This window comes from Leuresthes tenuis, unplaced genomic scaffold, assembly GCF_036924035.1.
Source record: "Leuresthes tenuis unplaced genomic scaffold, fLeuTen1.0.hap1 SCAF_16, whole genome shotgun sequence".
In the NCBI taxonomy this organism is placed as follows: domain Eukaryota; kingdom Metazoa; phylum Chordata; class Actinopteri; order Atheriniformes; family Atherinopsidae; genus Leuresthes; species Leuresthes tenuis.
In genome coordinates, this window is record NW_027325370.1 from 13,597,459 (window position 1) to 13,618,977 (window position 21,519).

Below are 21,519 nucleotides of genomic sequence, written 5' to 3' on the forward strand. Positions count from 1 at the left end.
TTTAATTATTTTCCCTGTAAAGAAAGCAGTATATAACGCAGTTCCAGCAGTACTCCGGTTTCTGTGTTAATTCTATTAGTATCGTAATACTAAAATATGCCCTCTAGAAAGACCTAAAAAACACTTTCACTTTAATACTTAAACTTAATTTTGCTGCTAATATTTAGACACAGTTAAATACATTATTCCTGAAGACCTCCATGGATTAAGTAAGGGATATGACTACTTTTTTTCAGTCATTGGTGAATAAAACAGCTATTTTGAAGCTAGTGCGAATCAGTTTTGCTGCTCAAATTTTGATAGCTGTGTTTTCTTTTTCGTCCTGATTTAATTTTTCCTTATTAAGCCTTTATTTTTGCCACATTTTGTCTGTCTGACTCATGCTTGCACATCTTTTCACAGTCCAGTGATTTCTCTTTAGGCTTTGCAAAATATTAATGATTTCCATGCTTCTTGCAAAACTTAGCACTGTGTCTCATTTTTCATCTTCAGAAAGGGCTTTCTTTCCCCCCATATTTCATAACAGCTGAGACTTGCCTTATTATAAGAAGCAAAGTTTTCCTTTTATTAAGATAAACTGTCAAACTCGTTCAAAACCTAAGATTGATAACTACTCAGTAAAACCGTAAAATGAAAACAAAAAAACTGTTCATTCCACTGAAATCCTTCTGAAGTATCAATTGCATAATGATTTTTTTGGGGATATTTATAAGAAAGATAAGTTTTAACTTCTGCAGTTTACAGCTGCAGTCAGTGAGTGGCACACATGTTGAAATTGCATTCGCTGTTACTGTCCTCACCTGTAAGTGCAGGTCAGTACAAATAGAGCTCGTCTGACAATGCCTACACAGCCTTTCTGGAGTATCTGTAGTAAGTTAAAAGTAGATAATGGGTGTGTTAGTGTAAACTGAGGAATTTAAGTTGAACTGTGTTGAGTGTGAAGCAGCGACAATGAGAGTCAGCCCCTCCAAGTCTGAGGTTCTGAACCAGAAATAGGTTCGGTGCTCCCTCCGGGTTGGAAATGGAGTTTTCAGGATCTTGGCTGAAATTAGTTTCCCTTTGAAGGTGGCTGGGCTCAGCCTTAGAGATTGGTTGAGGAGCTTGTTCATCCGGAGGGAACTTGGAGTAGAGTCGCTACTCCACCACATCAAAAAGAGTCAGCTGAGGTGGCTCAGGTATCTAATTAGGATGCCTCCTGGTCAACTCCCTGTGGAGGTCTTCCGGGAATGTCCAGTTGGGAGGAGACCTCGGGGCAGACCCAGAACTCGCTAGAGGAATTATGTATGCCCTCAGGTTCCCCCAGAAAGAAATCAAGTGTATCACTACAGAGAAGGATGTCTCTGCTCCCTCCTGAACCTGCTGCCCTTGTGACCTGACCTCAGATAAGCGTATGGATAGATATGGATAGATAGATGGATATATATTGAAGTTTATGTGCGTTGGATCTCATGTTTATTAAATATTCTGTTCCAATCTTATCCTCTATCTCCTCCTCAACAGGTTGTTCAGTAGACCCTTGCAGGAAGAAGGATGAGATGCCATTTTATTCTCACATCATCACACCTTGTGAAGTCACCAGTGGCTTCAGAGGAGGAAGTCTGTCTCCCAGAAACATCCTCCAACTCAATGGTCAGCATTTTCACCCACAGCAAACTGAATTCTGTCTGTCTTTATGTTCCAGTATATTCAATAACCTCACTCTTATTCACTGTGCTGTTTCTCCACTTACTCTCCATGTACTTCCTTCTGAGGAGTTGGTGTCTTTTATTTTGGTGTTAACTGTACTACTGCCTTGATCAGCTCAACCAGATACATTTCACATTCTATCTGTCGGCTGCACCACCAAACCACTCAATTTTCAAGCTAATTGAGCTTGTAGCGCCGTCTCTAGTGGATAACCACAGTCATCATGTGTGTGTGTGTGTGTGCGTGTGTGTGTGTGCATGCACAGCCACAGTGCAAGCTCAGGCATACATACATATCGAGAAAAAAAAAAATTCTTTAGTTTGAGAAGCCATCACCAGTCAACGGGTGTGATATTATTTGCCCTCTAATTCAGACTAAAACACACATATCATGTAAGAAACACAAAACAAGCAGGTAATTGCTTAAATAAATGTTACAAATACATCTGACAGGTATGGAATTACAAACCAGGCCTTATAAATGATTTCAAGTGCAATTGCACCTACCACAGTGCAGCAAACTTTGTGTGTGTTTTTCACCCCACAAGTACTCACTACACACTGTTGCAGTCAGTTTTTCGCAGCTCTTGATACTGTGCAAACCCATTCAGCTCATTTTTCTCTGTTACCCATCTCAACCTTTTGTCTCTGTTACACTCTGAACTCATTCCTCGCTCCACTCCACCTAACCGTGCCATTTAAACATACAACGTGCCTAATTGCTTCGATTGGAGTCCAGTCACAAGACACATCGAATAGAGCGCCCACTCTGGGTTGTGTGTTTTTCTTGTGTGGTCATGCAGCAGTGAGTGTGAGAGTTTACTGTGTGTTATGCTCCTGCCCCACTTCTGCCTGCCTGTGGCTGTGAAGGATGTACTGTAGCCTGGCACTATCAGGTTAGCTCGCTGGCAGTCGATCTGGTGCTTCTTTGATATTAAGAAAGGGATAAAGAGTAATAATAAAAAGGAAAGGAAGTGGATTTCAAAATTTAGAAATGTACACAAATGGATAAGTGATCACAGAGTTGTATTTAATCAGGATAGAATACCTCAATGATAATTAATGCGAGTTTGTTTTTGATGTTTTTATCCTGTTAAGTAAAGCTAATTATAGAAACTGGATGCTCAGCTGTTTGCTTATTACCATGCAGTAATCATATTTTTATCAACATGTTGGGATTTACCGGTTGCTTCAGGTGGATTTTGCTGTTTTTCGAAAAATGATACGCATTTAAACCTTAAAACGCCTTTTCCTAACTAGACTACGCAATTTCTAGAGAAATTGGGTAGGGTTTGCTGAAACTGCCCGTCCACTGTGTCCTGTTGACTGCTAAAAAGGTTAACCTGAATCTATCAAATTGGGTGGAGATAGACCAGAGATGAGAAAAGCTGTTGATTATCAAACGTCCATCAGCTGTGAGTGTGGAGTGGAAGTAGAGGTTGCCATGGAGATGCTTGGTGCAACATTCCACCTGACTCAGACAGTAATAGTTCACTTAAATTTTGTCTCAAGCTGCTGCTATTTGGAGAACAATTGTAATTGCCACTAAGTCATTTGCAGTCATGAGCACAGCAAGGTATTACCACACACATTGCTGGGACATTTTTTTTGTTTCTGGTATAGAACAAGCGTTCAAGTTATAAACAAATATAACATTTACCCTTCTGGGAAAATCCTTCTCTCTCTTTTTGCGGAGTTTGTGGGGCTTCTTGTCTGTTGGCTTAGAGCGTTACAATGTGAGAGAAGACTATTTTTCCTACGGTTTGATGAAAATAGGGTGCCTGAGAATACATAATGAGAGTTTAAAACACCTGTTTCAAACAAAGCCTGAATAATGCTTACTTGTTAAAATGGTGTTATATTTCACACATGAGCGAGTTTTCATGGCTGTGTGGACCGCCGTGTACCCGGCAACTTTGTTTGTGGTTGTGCAGACCTGTCAGCTAATTCGATGCGCACAACAAATCTTGTACTTGAATTGTAGATCTGTTGCTTTGCTTTGTTAGTGCTGATTGGAGTGGGAAGTTGACAAAAGTCTGACTCACATGACTGACTGTTTGACTGATCTAGTAACGGAGAGTTTCTCTTCAGCTCCACGTGTCCGACATCCCTTCCGTTAGGCATTAACACTTTGTGAATCTTATCTTAGATATTCCCGGAGCCAACACTGCACAAGTGCCTTTATTAGCATTTCTACCTGTGCTGCAGTGTTTCTTTGTATGTTTGCAACAATTGCAACTGAAAACAGATGATTTTGAATGTTACTCCAGTTCCGTGTGGAGCTGATGTGTTCAATACTTTTAGTATAATTACTACAACACTGAGACGTTGGAAGACATCATAGGAGATGGTGTAGAAAAATGAAACTGAAGCAATATGCAGTGGAAATACAACAAACAATGTGAGCCAGTCTCAGTTGTTACAGTTTGAGTTATCGCAACCTCTTGAGTTAATGTTTCTGGGGCGTGCATGTGGAGCACAGTGTGGGGTAACTAGTGGTGACATTTGCTTTTTATCGATCTAAAATGGAAGCATGAATCAGGTTTTAGTTCACATGACTGATCAGCAGTTTTTACTTCTAGAGAGAAAACATGCTCTATAGCTGACATTAAAGAATTATTATGATTATGTGTCCCATTTAAAAAGAAACCGATACCAAAGACTATTTTTCTCTCTCATTGTGTTGCCAGGCAACCTCTACTGCAACCTTTTGTCAACACAATACACATTAGTTTATTCACCAGTTCATGAAAAAATGTTCAATTTGCATTTACAGTGCTGTGCCATTTCAAAGGTTTGATTCAAATTAGATTGAGAACTGCGTGACATGTGGTGAAAACGGAAGAAATCTGATTAAAAATCATCAGCACACAACCAACCAACACCACGTGATCACATTTCTATTTGACACTAAAAACGAGTAGATTAGGAGACGCACTGAACAGATGCACATATACCATGTGGCATCAATAAATCCCCCGCAGGCACAGAAAGCACAAATAAATGCTGAAGCTTTACAGTTGGTAGCACAAGTTGTTCAGAACAAAGCAGAACTGGGTTAATGCACAAGAGAGGTTTCCAGTGAGCTGTAAAAAAAAAAAAACAACTGATGAGTATGTGGGGAATTCGTAAAGGTCTAATGTCTGGTGTATACCGAAAACAGTCGGTAATGTTCCTGAAGAGCTAAATGAAAGCTCGCTTTTCCTCCATCTCCGCATCTCTCTTCTCCATTTACTGATCCACCGCATACCTTTTTTTTCTCCCCCCCCTTCCTGGATCATTTTTCCTGTTTTAGATTTATGGCGACTCTCAGTGAGTCCGAGTTTCTTCTTCTCATTGCTGCAACATATACTCCATCATGTAGCTACAAAGCGAGGGGGTGGGAGGGCAAAGCTATTTTTTAGATAACGAGTACACTTTCAAGTTTGTTAATGTGCGAGTGTTGTTCAGAGAGCTGGATTAGGGTAATAGCCCTGTCAAGATTTTTAAAAGCTGTTGGCTATTAGTAGATCCAGAGATGAGTGCATGAATTACATATATTAATTAGGTGTTTTGGTGCTTGGTAAAAGGGCATAGAGGTAAAATAAAATCAGGGAGTGGAGAGTGCATTTGTTCTCCCAGCAGAAGGACTTTGGCCCAGTTTTAGTGGTGCCAGTCTTTCTCTCGGACTTTTCTTTCTTCTGCTGTAGCAATATGTATTTGTCAGTGCCTCTTTCTATTAGTTAAGTATTGGAGAGTTGTTTTTTTTTTTTTTTTAAACGTTTGGTTGAAATGGTTGATAGATTCCATTTTGCTGGCTTATAAATTCACCATTGCTGCCTGCTTCTACTTCACAGCGAGGAACACTGCGCAAGCATGCAGGCTGGACACAGGTGGGGGTCGGATGGCGTTGCTCAGACCTGACACCATCACACCCAAAGAGCGCAACCTCAATGATTCCGACAGTGAGCGCCGGAAGTTGACCTGCATGGCTGCTGTCCGTCAACGGGAGGCCATGGAAGGTGCTAAAGCAGCAAAACTTACGGTAAGGTCAAAAATTGCACTTAATCTTTTCTTGCTCAAAAAAAATTTTGTGACGGAGCCATCTCAGAGAAATGCTCCCATTTGAACAGTTTTCAAGGCAATGTGCCTTTAAGCTTTCTGTTTCTTTGACTGCACAAGAGTATTTTAATTGTATTTTCACCTTTGGGTGCACATGCTATTTGATTTTGGCAGCCGTGCATGTGCCTGTGAGAGACATTGACACCTTAAATTTCCTCAGGGAGGACCTTTGTTTCATACCTCTATAACAGCCATTACATTGTAGAATAGAACCACTGACACAGAAATAAAGCCGTATTAGTTGCTTTGAAAATCTATTTGGGTTCGACTTTTCTGGATTGATAAGCAGAACTTTATTTGTAACCACTTTGTGTTTTCACAGGGAACAAGACCTGTGGAAAATCTCAATATTATATTTTCTCATACACTTTGCTTTATTTTAAAATTCCATTTCAGGAGTTCAGTTTATTTTCAGGACAGGCATACTTTGTGGCCAAAATCCATGGCATCATATAGTTTATTATACAATTTATAATAATAAAATGCTTCATGTCCAGCAGATGAAATGACACTATACCTATGATTTACATTTAGTCGCATTGAATAGTTACAGTTAGGAAGATATCTTTGTCAGTGACTAAAATGATGTTGAAAATTTAAAACACACATATATTCCTTCTGCTTTGGAACTAGATTTCACAAACCCAGTGTAAAAGTTTGAGAAAATATATATGATATAGAGTCATTTCACAGATGCAGCTTATCGGTGTTGTAAAGTTGATTAAAAGCATGAATTTTTCCACGTTTGATGTAAAAATTTAATTGTCTCAAAGGTTTTGAAAAGGTAATTTCCTGCTCACAACGCTTGACTGAGATGAAAGATTTGTTGCAATAAGCCCACCTGTTTGCAAAACATTCATGCAAACTACCCTACGTTCCAACTAAAGTGTGTAATCTAAGGAGAGACACTCAAGTGTTGATCTACCTGTTGATATGGTCACTGAAAGGTCATGTTGAAAATTATGATTTACAATAAACAGTTTTTTTTTTTATTGTCTCAGTTTTGGGCCGTTGTTTCTATCTGCTGTGATGACATTTTACTCTGAAGAGTTATTAACTCATCACACTGAAAGAAAGTTTTCAGATGATGATCTTCTCTTCACAAGAAGATGCCACATAGAAAGTTCACAGTGTGCTGGAGTTGAAAACTGAGAAGAAAGTTGCTCTGGAATCTGATGAATATTTCCAATGAACATTTTGGGAAATGATTATGGAAGTGTCTCAAAGTGCTACTCTGAAACATTTATTAGCCTTTGCTATTGTTCTTTGGTGTTAGGGCCACACTAAGGACTCCCTGTCACAACTTTACCAAGACAAACCCAGTGAAGAGCACAGCAAGACAGAGGGAATCGCCAACATGCTGAGCCTTGCCATCACCACCCAGCACTTCCTTTTTGCCAGCCTGGGTTCTGCTGAATACATGGAGTTTGTTCTTAAAAATCCCTTTAATGTACCTCAGACGGTCACCATTTGCAGTGATGACCCTGAACTCAGGTAAGGTATTCTTCAAACAGAAAGTTTAAAGTCAGTGGGTGTCATGTTCAAATCACAAATCCTGTATTGTTTGTTTAGTACGGTTATATTTACCGTTAACATAGATTAAACTAATGTACAATAATGTCTAAGGGTCAAGGTGCGAGATGTCTTTAAAAAAAGTATGTGGTGATCTTGCTAACCATTTAACCCTTAAATAATTTTTTTTTTAAAAACACTCAAAGGCAACATATCAAATATTAAACGGAGAAGGTTTAGCATGGAAAATATGCGCTATTGTTCAATTTGAGACTAGGAAGTTTGTTTTTCAGTCTTAATACAGGATTTCAGTTGCTCAGCAGGTTTTTGGCCTATTTTGTAATATTTTTGTTTCGTATTGTACAAATACATTATTCAGAGGGTGGGTTACAAATGTGAACTGCAGGCAGTGTGGCATCTAGTCTTTTTCATCCAGAGACATGCTGTCTTAATACGTGGAGAAATAGTTGTTGTCTAACTCAGAGAAGACACTGCAGCAGGTTTTTCCAAAACGTGTACAGCATTAATGGTGCTTACACAGATCCAGAAGTTAGCCGTACCATGTCCACTGAATGCTGGCTTGTCAATAGTTTGGTGATTATTCTCCTCTCTGGCCTGGATTACATCGTATCCATGATATAAAAAAACTCTTTTCAATTTTGAATTTGTCAGCCAACAGGACAGTCTGTCTTCATCAAATCCTCACAGAGAAGACTGGATCGTCCATGTTTTTATCCTTCCACTATGGTGAATCTGCACTGTACTACAAGTCTGCATACTTCTAGTGTTTTAAGATTGGGGCCATTCAGTACTACTTTTCAAGCTTGTTCCTTGGATGCAAACATTTGTTTGGATTATCCAAGTCTTTTCACGATTTCTTCACTGAAACATTTTTTTGAATTGTACAACTGTTTTCCCACTCAGGCTGTCACAGAGGGTTGAACTCTTTTAATTCTTTATTTGTATGTATTTTTTATTTCTAATAACGTTAGTGGCCCAGTTTCACAAAGGTTTTGTGAAACAGTCATGTTGTTCCCTTTACATAATTTCTGATTAAGTGTAGGAGTGGCCATATTTTCAAATCATAAAATTCTGTTTTGATTTAGATTTTACACAACACCAGAACTTTTTTGGAAACATGTCACAGTGCCTGCTGAGTACGGTGGAAGGTAGACGGTGGAGGACCCAAACATAGGAAAGAAGCATCAGGCAGCCAATGAAAAGGCAAACATAACTTCTATAACTTAAAACATGAAAACATGAACGTTGCCGAGCAGGAAATGCAGGAAATACACAAGAAAGAAACCTAATATGGAGCAGAACACAGGGCAGGAGCCAAGTGGGTGACTAACACAATGATCTGGTAAATGAGCAAAGAACTCATGCAGAAAATATACTGATGGAACTAATGCTGAATGAACAACAGGTGTGGTAATTGTAAACTAAGACCTGATGCCTGTACAACGAAGCAGGTTCAACACATCCAGGGTATCTTTCCGTGATCTGATTAAACTGACCCGGACAGTGAAGTAGTGCTAAGTTGCCGTAGTACGAAGCAGCTTATCAACTCAGTAAGAAAACTGGGTTTTTAATTTTTCAACCCAAGCTTTCCAACTCTGGATATGTGCGCTTTCATGTCAGATGGGTGGGAGTGGCATCAGATGACCAATCACAATCTTATATTTCTTGCAGGTGGAAAAGTAACACCCCTGCTGCAGCCAAAGTAAGAAGAAAAGCTGACAAAACATTAAAGAAAGCTGAATGTGTGAATGTTTAAACTAAAAAGCTTATCAGTATCACTACGAGGTATTACAGCAGGAGTAGATCTGATGATTTAAGATTGTGTACTTTATCAAATGAATGTGACGCAACAATGGTAGCTTAAATGATCTTTGCGACAAATAAAAAAGCCGTAGAAAAGCAGCTTAAACCAGCCAGTGGACTTGCTGTGAATGTGTAAATGAATTTTCTGTCATCCAGGCTCCAAAAATAAAAAAGAAGATATTAATTGTAGAGTGATGTGAATAAGTTTTAAAAAGATATAAGATGGATGTGGATGTGAATATGAACGCAAAGAGATAATTTGATGCAGTTGGTTGAACTTGATAAGCCACATATGCTGCATTAGAAGATGATGGATTCTTTTATAGTTTAGTCATCATTTTAGGAGATAAATAGAATTAACTTTAGTTCCAAATCTTTTGAAGTCAGTGGGAACAAGTTTTAGAGAAATCAGTCTCTGTTTTTAGGCTACTTAAGCATTCCTCTCTGATGACATATCTCTTATACAGATGCTTCTGAGTGAAAGTTAAACAGTGTGCCGCTCTCTCGCTGTCCTTGCACTGATTTCCATTAAAAGAAAATTAATTGGTCAGGAGGAAGTTTGTACTTTTACACGTGTTGATCTCTTATCTCTGAGCAGGTTCCAGCATAAGTTGCCATGTTTATACAACCCAGTTAGAAGTGAACCAGCTTTGTGATTCTGAAAATCCAGAGCTGAACCTGAAGTTACCTCAATAAGCCACTCATTCTGCTCGGTAGTGCAGGCACCTGGTGTGTGATGGGACACACACTAACCACACATGGAACCGAACAATTAACATAAAAAGACAAAGACTAATTTAAGGAACTAAGTGACATGAACGGAATATGAAATAAATCCAAAAAAACACGACAAAATCCACCAACCATACAAAAACAGGCTTATATGTTTCATCACCGTTTGTGCCACCTTTAAAATTGAATGAATGTTGCAAATTTATTGGTGGTCCCAAGACCAACACACTAGGTGTGAGCATGTGTTTCTGTGCTGTATGGCTTTTCTGTTATCAACTGTAAAGAGACATGCTCACCACGACACTGTGTTCACACATCCTGAATGTGTTTCCAATTGTGATGGTAAAGCTCTGGAGCCTATTTTCACTCTATTTTAGGGTTCTATCTACACGCTTCCAATGGAGAGCTTGGCTTTTTGAGGTGATTGTCAAGCTATTCACCTGTTTCCAAAGGAAAAAAAAACTGTTTGTTAAGTGGTGTCTGTCACACCTGGTGAAAAACAGTTTTTTTATTATTTATTTTTATCATAGTTTCAGATTCATAGCAATAACTTTGTCACCTCTATGCTCTCTTTATGCTGAGACAGTACATGTTACTGTGTTAATAACTGTGTTAACAACATATCAGCTGGAGGCACATATACTATAGTAATCGTGGTATTATGGGTCTTTTTGCAGCAGATATGATCCACTGAACTCTAATCTGATTCTCTGAGCTGGTGTGTAGCCCCTCCAACATGTGCTGTGCTGCATTAAACTTTTCTCCTCTCTAAATGAATCTAATTCTTCATCATTTTACTTTTCCTCTGCAGTTCAAGTATGCACCCAAGTTCTGTGAATTCTGCAAGTCTCTGAAATAACTCTGGTCTTTAAGATTTTTCCTCCTTGCATTATGTATCAGCATCTCACTCTGTTAATATACCATAGGTCTACAAACAAAGACAATTCTCACTGCCTCTGCAGTACAAACACTTGTCCTTGACACAGATGCAAAAATAACGCTGGTAATATCCCCTTTAATCCACACGTAGCAGCCAATATGGCTGATGTTTCCTATATCACGCTTTCTTGGTATCCGTGCCTTGCCTGCTTCTTTCACTTAGCATCATTGTTAATCCCCCCTCTCTGAGTCTTTTGTTTTGGATTCTCCTCATGCCTGAGCTTTGGATTAACATATATCACGTTGATCAACAAAGGCTGCGGTGCACCGTGGATGAATCATTATGGCATTAGCCCGGCCGCTGGGCCCACTCTAATTGAGAGTCATCAATCCCTGTATCTGTCCTCTTGCTGGCTTAGCACCCTTTTCGTTTATTTATTTCTTGATGAGGCAGTGTGACACTTTACACCAAACCGTCTGTCACCTCTACCAAGTCTCTGAAATGTGTAAATGAGGAAGGAAGCCTCTGTATCTGAGGTGCTTCTGCTGCACCTCTGTGGGTTTCAGGACACAAAGTCAGAGTTCACTAAGTAGAGTACTGTGAAGAACGCTTTTATATTTTATGATACTAATGTATTTTATCATAGATCAGCAGTACTGCTATATGAGTTGCACTCTAATGTGTTTAATGTATGTGACTGCAACATCCATAGAAGATTTGAAAGGAATGAAGGAAGTTTAAAGCCTGAATCTTTTCCTCTGATGTTTGAATTAATATGTCATGGGTTGAATAAACTTTTTACTGGGAAGTTTTGAATTTAATTTTGCTCTTGGCTCCTACTTGCTGATGGGAAACCGTTTGGTAGATCCATTGTTTCAACTGCCTGCATAGTTTTCTTTTATAGAATCTGAACTTGCTTACATTATAACAATATGTGGCCACAGACTTGCTGTGTAAGCTGGCATTTGAGTGGGCCTTTTAAAAATAGATGTTAGAGAGTCAGATGCGGCTTGCATACTGCTTTATTACTGCACTTTGAGGTTGCACCTAATTTCTTTTGCTGCAGAGCAAACACACTGAATTTGGTACTAGGAAACAATGCATATAAAAATGTGTTTTATTTGAATAAAAAAAGAGTTTTCCTACAAGTCTGCACAATCTGGGAGGTAGGTAGACAAAACAGGGGGTGTAAACGGAGTCCAGGATTTCAGGTGGGGTCAAAAAACAGGTTAAAAGCAGACTGAAAAAAAAAGGTGAGGACAAATAGCACAAATTCAGTTGACAGATGACACCACTGTCCTTTTAACAATAACAATTAACCGTTTTAACTAGTCTTAATACTCTGCTTTCATTCATCATACAATTTTTTAATCTTTTCCTGTTGTAATCAAATCTAACTAGACTGCATTCCTGACAAATGAACATGCTCCAAATGCAAAAAGTTTATATAGATACAGTCACTTAGAATTATTGAAAGATGGCCATTCACTTCCTATCCAGTTCTCTGAAGGGTCTATGGCTGAAATTAGCTGGAAACTGGCTGGTCTTTGACTGGGAAAGGTGCATTTGTATACCTTGAATATTTGTGTACCTCTATTAAAACTCTATTACAGATATTTTGTACACAAAACCATGACATCGTGCTACTTTGTCATAACCCCATTGTATCAGACCATAACAGACTGGGTACCATTCATGTATTAGGTCAGCTAGCACTGGAAACAACATAAAAGAGTGTATTTTACCCCAAATAATTTAATTTTCCTCAATCTAATTAAGTAGTTTTGGAGTGTTTTGGAGCATAGGCCTAATCAAACAACAAATGAGAGCAAAACTTGCATAACAGTACCACATTTCACACAGATAAAAGAAGAATTTCTCAACATATCCACGGGGCAGTTTTGACTAGCTGCTGTTCTAAACTTCTATTCACTTACCTAGATGTTAATTACTGACAACTGTTCTTTAATTTTCATTGTACATAATAACTTGTGGTGTATTTTTTACACCAATGATATTGGAATTGGAATTCTAAATATTAAAAATGCAATAGTGACTCAAAATCGAGTTATCAGTCTGTGTGTTTGGAACTGTAACTACAGCTTTAAGAGAGTATTTTCAGATATATAATACTGAATCTGTGACATTTATATTTGTTGGAGTAACAATTAAATTCATGATAGATTAATTTTCTGTATCAAAGAAATACATTTTTACTTGTCAAAAAATCAAATAGATCTATTAAACTGTGCATATATTTCATGAATGTGCCAACCAGGGAGACACGTCTGAGACAGAGCAACATACCCAGAATAAACACTATTCAAGTCGACATTTTGCAGGGTTTGCTGTAGCTCAGGTACAGATCCATATCTTCCCCAGACTGCATGCCAGAATATTCTTGGGCATTTTTCTGAATCTAACCCAACCCTCAATGTAAGTCACTTAAGCAAAGACTTTAAACTGATTTGTTGGTATCTGAAATGATTACAGTATATTTGACAAATTGGAAATGCAGTTGTTCTGTGAAATAGGAAATCACATTCCACAAACAACTGGTCCTTTTTCAGCACATGGAAATACAGAAATACATTATCGACAACCTTTATTCTTACCAATTAAAAAGTAGTTACTGATATTTCTAGTTGAATATAACACATGTAAAAAATGGGAAGGGTATCGTGTTGAATGTGTTACAATGGGATCTAAAAAGAACATTTCTTCATGTCAAAAGGACACTGACAAGTCCTAATATCGTTGCCACAAATGAAAACTTAAAACACTTTCAGTTAAAACTACTGCTAGAATGTCAAAGAGGTTTGAATCCTTGAAATCTCTGATTTCACAAGAATGTTTCCGAGGAAAATTTATATTCTGTTTGTTCACAACCAAAATAATCCCTGCATACATGACTCTAGTATTTTACACCTGTATCGTAGCCCTGTACTGTACATGTGATTATGCATCTGTCATTGAGGTAGACAGAAATTATCAGCAGATCTGATCTATGATCTCATTAAGATCTTTTTTACAGCTGTCTCTGAGACAGCTAAATTGGCTAAAGTATAGGACCTTTTCTAGATCAAATGTTCCTCAGCTTGGTCAACGCACTGAGTCTGTTGGTGCTTCTTTGTCAATATTTCATCTGATATTTGATGAGAACATGTCTTGAGAGCACAAAGAAAGCCTTGGGTTAGCTCTTTGTTCTACAGAAACAAACAAGAAAGAAGTCTGACCCTCACGCAGAATTCCAGCATCAGACTTTGAAGGGAGAAGAGTACTTGGCGAAAGACAAGGTTAGCATAAGCTTTGATGTTTGCACTGGTTTCAAGCCCAAAGGCTCCTTTTGACGTGGAGAGCACGTTTGCTACCTGTTGCCATCCATTTTGTATGGATACCTTTTTCACATGGCCTGACAGAGCCTAGAATGAGTGAAAACTGATGGCAAACAGAGTTTTAGGAGACTGTAGATCATCTTTGCGATGTTACAGCTTTCTCAATTCTTTCTTTCTCCATATTATTCTCTTTATGTCATCTCTCTCTGTGCTGTTTTTAAACTCAGAATTGTTCCTGTTTTCTCTCTTATTGTCTAATACATCTGTATTTTGTTCTGTTTCTTGTTTCTGCTTTACTTCTGGCCATCTGATTTTCCTCTTCACTTTCTGCCTTGTTCCATTTGATTACTTTTGAAACGAATCAACCCCACAGTTTTTAAAGAGACGTGCCGGTGAAACCGACACATAAAAATACTCTTTGTTGTTTGAGCCATAGGCCAATTTTTTTTTCAACTGCGCAGGTGGAAATCTCCAAATAAATTTCATAAAATTGACTGTGGCATCTTTTTCTAATGTTAGCAAGGCGGGGCTCTGAAAAATTCAAGAAGTCTCAGTCTCCTATTGAGAGAAATTTCCCTCTCTCAATGCCTGTGGCCAGGAACCTTTGAAGTCTAAAGCAGCACGTCCTTATATGCATTTGTGCGTGAAATTTTTGCATTTAAAGGAAACTGAGGGAGAAGAGATGCGGCTTCCTTTCTTTGGAATGCTTTATCTGTTCCTGTTCTCTGCACCCTTTAAATTCATTTGTTGAGGAATGAATAGGGTTTTTCACTGGCCTTTTTACACCACTTTCATACCTGCTGTCACTAATTAAAAACTAAGCATTGTGTTTGAGTATTGTGACGTGCATGGCTGCAGAATTTAGTTCACTACTGTTTTGTCATTTTATAAATTTCCTAGAGTCAGGTTGTACGAGTGAGAGAGTGAGTAGTAATAATTGTTTTTTGCCTTTCTCATGCTGACACCATCATGTTTGTGACTTTTCTTATTTACTTGGATAAATGTTAATGGATGTTTTATCCCTCTATCAAAAGTTTTACTGTTTTAAACTAAAATATATATCTCAAAGAAACAGTTTATATTATGAGTTTGTATGTTTGTGAAAAAAAGCTGATGGCATTTCTTTGATGAGACGATGCGGATTTTGTTCGAGCATTATAAGTCTCAGTGAGTGTGATTGGGCTCCATGTTTTCAAACTTGTCGTGTGCTCCAGTTGAAATCCACTCAACTTACTTGAAGAAGTAACTTTAAAGACAGCTAAATGCCACACAGTGTGATTGTTACTGTCAATGCATCAAAACAAGAACTTGTTTCCAAACTATATCTAATGTTTTAGGGTTATTCTTTTTGACTAATCTGGTAATTCACATAATTAAACCTAAACCAGTTGGGTTAGACTTGGTTGAAAGCCAGTGATAGTACTTAATTATTCTGTTAGACTATTTGTGAAGGAAATAAAAAAAATTCAGTTACCTCATTTGTCCCAAATATACATGTAGGCAGAAAAGACCAGGTTGAAATGCACTTATATATTCTCTGAGATTAAAATGAAAAATAAGATGGTGAAGTTCCTTTACTTTTCAAAGTGAAGGAGATTAGGGTGAGTAATGTAATAAAACTATTACCTAAGTAATATACGAATAGTCTAAAGCTCTTTAAGTTGAGCTTCCTGAGAATACTGAGAATAAAACTATACCATATGAGAAATGTGAAGTACATTAATAACTATTAACTACCACCAGTTTGACTCTAGATTTAGTTTTTATGCTTTTAGTCCAGTACACAGTAGATCAGGATCTACACAAATTGCTGTGCTGCCTCTCTGGGACTTTCTGAAAGTCGGTTATCTAAACTGACAAAACTACAACCAAAACCTAATTTGTAACATCTGTGGGCCACAATAAAAATTCATATAAAATATGAACTACTGCAGTTTTGTACATCTGTGAATTTCTATACAAATTATTCAAAATAATGAAGAAATCATAACATTTTCATTAATCGGTTGGTTTGAGGATGGTATGCTTCTGTGTGTGACAGTATAAGGTAAAGTGAGTTGCTACTTTTGATGTAATTTTTCTCTCCTCTATTTTACCTGAACATTTCAGCAAAATGCTTCGATATACACTGCCTTGTTTGTCCTGCTCAGCACCGCCTTGTGTCATGTAATAAACGTTGACTATACATAGACAGTTGTTCATTTTTGATCATGAAACAAGTTCAGTTCTGATCTTGGACGGTTCTAATAAGTTGCTTTGATCACATTCATGTCCTGTCATCTTCTCATCCAGTGTCATCACGAATACTGAGGAGTGGTGTTACTTCAAAGCACAAACCAAAACTCCTACTGCAGTGGAGTTGAACATGTTTCACGTGAAGGAGGATGACCCAGTTCCAAGGGTTTACCTTCGGCCCAAAGAGAGCGTCCACATTCCAATGAAATACCAGAGTTTCCTCTGCGACCATACCTGGGCCCACCAGGTAAAGTGTAGACCAGAGACTTACTCTGACTGTGGGTTTTAGAAGCATTAAAACTTGCTGCACCTCAAGGATTATTGACCACAGTTGATTTAGTTAAAGTTACTTACATTGGTTGTGGTTTCATCCTGTATTGCTGGCTGGAAATGTGTAATATTTGTAATATGTATGTAATATTTTCTTTGCACTCATTTGCTCCTTTTTGGTAGATTCTCAGTTTTGATCAAATTTCTTTCTTATCGAATCCTCACAGGGACCAAGTTTCCTGCCAAAAGGCAAAGGTTCTCAGATGGCCAAGAAGAACCCGTCCAATCTTATTACTGCCAAAACTATCAAGGTACAGAGTTGTCCTATCATGCCCTGTGGAATATTTTCTGTATAGTGAACTATGTTTATCTCTGTCTGCAATCTTTAGCCTCTTCATCTCATTTGTGTTTGTCTGTAGGCTGGAATCATTGTAATTTATAATCTGTGATATATTTTACTGCCATTCTAAAAGCTTGAAGGTATGGCAGCCCTTTTTGAAAAACTATATCTTGACTTATATAAAGTGGCTGTGTACCTGGCTGTCACATCAAGTAATGATGAGACAGATAACAGAGGCAGATACAGACACCTAAGCTCAGGCTACAGTATGGAGGTTCTGATTCTGAGCTTCGGTCGGGTTACCCTTCTGCTCCATCCCAAAGTCTAACATCTTGTGTACACACACACTCCCAGACAACTCTCTGAGGAATGGCAATGCGTCGTCTCCTCCCTCCTCTTCTCTCCCACAGAGATAACGAACACTTTGATGTGCCAACTCTTTACAAACTTACACTAACTAGACAAGACTGTCAACTCAAATTTGATGGTGAAAATTGCTTTTATCTTACTGAACATTGTTTATTCTCTCCAACTATAAAAAGGTCAGGCTGGAGAATGAAACTTTCTCCAAATTGAAGACAGGTTAAACTTTAAGGAACAGTTAATAGTATGTAAGATAAATGAGACAGAAACATGTGAATGTGCTTGTTATTGTTGTAAGATGATATCGCTTTGTGGTGTGTTCTGCAGCCACTGTGTCTTACAGCAGTCACCAAAATGTAGTCCTCTTTTTGGTGAGTCAATATCAAATTGAATTTGGGCTCTCTTGGTGCTATCTTTCGTACAATACTGCCTCTTATCTTCATTCTGCTAAAAACAAGATAGCCATCTCATCTGGCTAATGTGTACAGTATCGTGAAGCTTTCAGATTGCACAGGGAGGTGAAATATTTGCCAGTCTGTCAAGCATGTGTGCTTCTGCCTCCAGTTTTTGGATATTATGTACCAGGGTCAGCACTGCTGCTATGAGCAAAAATCCTGTCAACGGGTCAAATAGGTCAGGTCTGGATCAAATATGTATCCCACTAAAGCTGACAAGTCTCAACAGCCGAGCTGCCAGGATGCCAGCTTTTTGCACCACTGTCAGTCACGACTCATCAACAGAGCCAGATATGGGCCACTTCTGCAGGTCAGCATGAGCCTGCAACTCTGACACATCAGCAATTTGGACAGCTGCTTTGTGCTCAATGAGCAAATTGTGTCAAGTTCACTAATATCTACTGGATATTCTAATGTTCATATTCATTAGTAGGATTATTTTGTACTGTAGCAAGATATACAGTAGATTTTATTTCTCTGTCTCGAAATGCATAGCTTAATCCATAACTGCTGTTTCACTGCAAGCAGCTAAGTGATAGAATATAAACGGATCTCCAAAAGTTAAAGGTGAAACACTCCATTTTGGCTTTCTAATCATTTGATTTTTGTCCATCATTTAAAAAAATAATCATTTCAAAGTGGAAAAACGAAAGGAGCATCATGCAAATGACCTAATTAGTTTGTTGGAACTATAGCTTTTCACGAGCAGGTGATACAGCTTTCAAAAGCTTTCTTAATACTCATCAAATCTAACCCCAACAATTAGTATCCAGCTACTATGAGCAGCTGAATTAAAGTAAATGGTTTTCTGAAGGTCAAGTTGAGGTTTTGAAGACAGAGGCAACTTTCAAAGAGATCTGCTTGTAGGATTGCTTAAGTCAATTCCAAACCTCAGTTTGACTGAAAATAGACCAGCAGGAAGATTTAGCAGACTGGAGTGGAGGAGAAAATATTACCTTACTGGAGAAGTCATCAAAAGAAAACCTTGCCCTCAATCTTTACCACAAAATTCAGCATCAGAAGTTTGCAAATGAGCATCTTCACAAGCCAAAAGTCATGCTGAAAGCAAGTCCTTTAGACTGATGTTGTTAAACTAGAATTGTTTGGTCACAATGATCAAAGGTATAGCTGGAGGGGGTGCCGGGAAGATCAACTAGTTGAGTGGGTGCCCGTGTATGGAAGCTGAAAGGCCCCATGGCAGCTGGCTGGGGTTTGAGTCCCACCTCCTGCTTCTTGTCATCGCCTTCCCTCTGCCTGCTTCCCTGTCCTCTTTCCTCTGTTGATAAAGGCCAAGAGCTCACGAAATAAAATTGAAATACAGTTTGTTTTATCACCTGAGGGACGGATAGACTCAAATAAATGCAAGCGAATTCTGGAAGGAAAAACCCCACTATCAGTAAAAAAGCTGAATCTGAAGAGGATGGCGTCTTTTCTTTGGATAATGTCACTGTCAGAGGATAAACGTGTGGGGCAGAATTAATTTTGTTAAGGTTTGAGACAAGTTCAGAGTTAACTATTTCTGTTTGTCACACTTTATCATAAAGATTGGATTTTAAATAGATGTTTCTCATGGGTATACACTAAACATCCTCTGTTTCTATCAATTATGTTTAATTAACTGATGATATGTTAAAAATTTTTTGCTTGCTTATCAATCTGTGCTCAATGGCCCATGATAACAAATTTTGAATAATAAATTTATGGGAAAAAAAACAACTGAAATCTCTCTCTCTCTCTAAAATAATCAGAAACCCTTCTCACAATATTTAGTTGAAGCTGCTGCAGCAACAGTGTCAGCGTACAGTCCTTATGACTAAGTCTTCATACACTTATTACACTTGGATTTGGACCATTTTTCTTGGCAGGGATCCTCTTAAGTCCTGTGAAACTGAACATGAAGGACATCAAAGCAGCGTTCTGCAGATCTCTTCATAGATTCATTGTAATACGAGGTTTAAGTTTAGGCTTTGGTCAGTCTGCTTATGACCTGTCAGAACCTTGTCCCCAAGCCACTCCAGGATTTTCTGTCTGTGAGCTCTGGGTTATTGTGATGTTTAAAGATGAACCGTCGCCTTAGTCTCAGGTTGTGTGCAGATTGCATTCTTCAAGAACTTTTGTATATTTTACTGTATTTATCATTGTCCCTATTCTAACCAGGTTTTGGTGTTTATAAGGCACGGTGTTTGGAGTTCTTGGTCAGCGAATGCCAACTTACTCCATAATTGTATCTGGCCAAATAGCCAAATGGCTTTAGAGTTAAACAGTTATCAATCTCCGAAAAACCAATTTGAGACTTTTTGAATATAATGAAACATTGGATGGTTAGACATTTCAGAGTGTCTGAGAATGTTGATGTGTTTGTGTGTATATGGCTGCGATAAACATATGGAATTTGTGCATATTTATAAGCACATTTCTGTCGATTTGAGCAAATCCTGGCGGCTATTTTATGAAGCAATCTTCAAAGGATGTTCAGGCTGTCTTCTGGGATTTCAGTCGTCAGATACCAACAAACTTTTTTATATTCTAGTGTACAGCAGGCTCCATCATAATCATTTTCTTTGGTAATAAAAGCTTCTCAACAGCTTCCTTTTAAAAATGTGTATGTTATTTCGAACTGGCCTGCCTCAGGAAAAAGACATGATAATTCCAGCTCCAGCTGTATGCTTCTGAGGAGAGTTAAGGAATTAAAATGCGTATCCTAAATATCTAATGAGAGAGTTCCAAAATTGTTTAAATATTTATACAAAGAGAAAAGGCAAGCGAGAATACTTAGACCCTAATGCTACTTTTAATACGTGTTACCTGACTCACCCTGTGCTAAAAAAATCCCCATCGCCAAACGTATATGAAAGAGAAAATTGGAACATGAAAATCAATCTGCGTGGACTTTGATTATGTTCTATAGCCTGACTCCCTGGTTGGATTTTGGTCCATACTAACCTCCTATACTGCTCACTGTCACATAATTACTTGACAATTTCTTTAAACTGCTGAACGCCTGAGGGTCCTTTCCTCACCCCCCTTTATTTTCACTGCAGGACACAGGCGTTAAACTGTCAAAACTGGTTCAAAGGTAGATCTTTTAGGATTACTCAAAGTCTTTTGGATGGGGCTTGCGACACTTTAAAGGCCTGTTTGGTCACATATTCTCAGTGTTTTATCTCTGCCTTTCTGTCAAAGTCATCTCAAGTTTAAATTCCACCATAACTCATCAAATCTGCTGACTTTAGGTTGTGCCACTGTGTAAACACAGTAACATTCAAACTCAGACATTCATACCTGCTCAATCAGTTGAGAAGATGAGAGACACTGCGCAGATTGCAAAGTGATGAACTTAAGAATGACTTACAAGAGAGAGCTCTGATCATGTTATGCAATATTCTTATTTTGGACAATAAGCTCAAGGAGCTCCAGAGCGGACAGAAACAACCTTTGTTTAGTTTTTTTGATGCTGCAACCCTAAAATAAAATGTCTGCAAATGAAAAGAAACAGAAGGAAACAGAAATTGCATAACATATAGACATATCATATGGATGTGTAACATTAATAGATTTTGAGTGATTGAAGCTGAAGCTTCCTCATTAAACTCTTCCTTCTTCTGCCCTGGAAACAAACACACACTGGCAGCAGCGACTGTGACACAAAGCAGACTAATAAAATGTTGATATCCGATTGTTACGGAGCAGTAAAATCTAAGGTGCAAATTAAAACGCCCAAAGCCCTTAAGAAAAGTGTAACATTATTAGATTTTGAGGTAACACAACTGAAGAGCACTTCCTCATT

The 21,519-nt window shown here is 38.3% G+C and overlaps 1 protein-coding gene across 1 annotated transcript in view; it reads left to right on the top strand.

Annotated features, from left to right (window-relative positions):
• The window catches only part of nphp4 (nephronophthisis 4), a 160,759-nt gene that overhangs the window by 123,966 nt on the left and 15,274 nt on the right, over window positions 1–21,519 (top strand). The window contains exons 19-23 of the mRNA XM_072367193.1: window positions 1,501–1,629; window positions 5,522–5,709; window positions 7,063–7,280; window positions 16,362–16,551; window positions 16,802–16,885. Of these exons, the coding sequence (XP_072223294.1) occupies window positions 1,501–1,629; window positions 5,522–5,709; window positions 7,063–7,280; window positions 16,362–16,551; window positions 16,802–16,885 (809 nt within the window). The remainder of the gene's footprint in view (window positions 1–1,500; window positions 1,630–5,521; window positions 5,710–7,062; window positions 7,281–16,361; window positions 16,552–16,801; window positions 16,886–21,519) is intronic.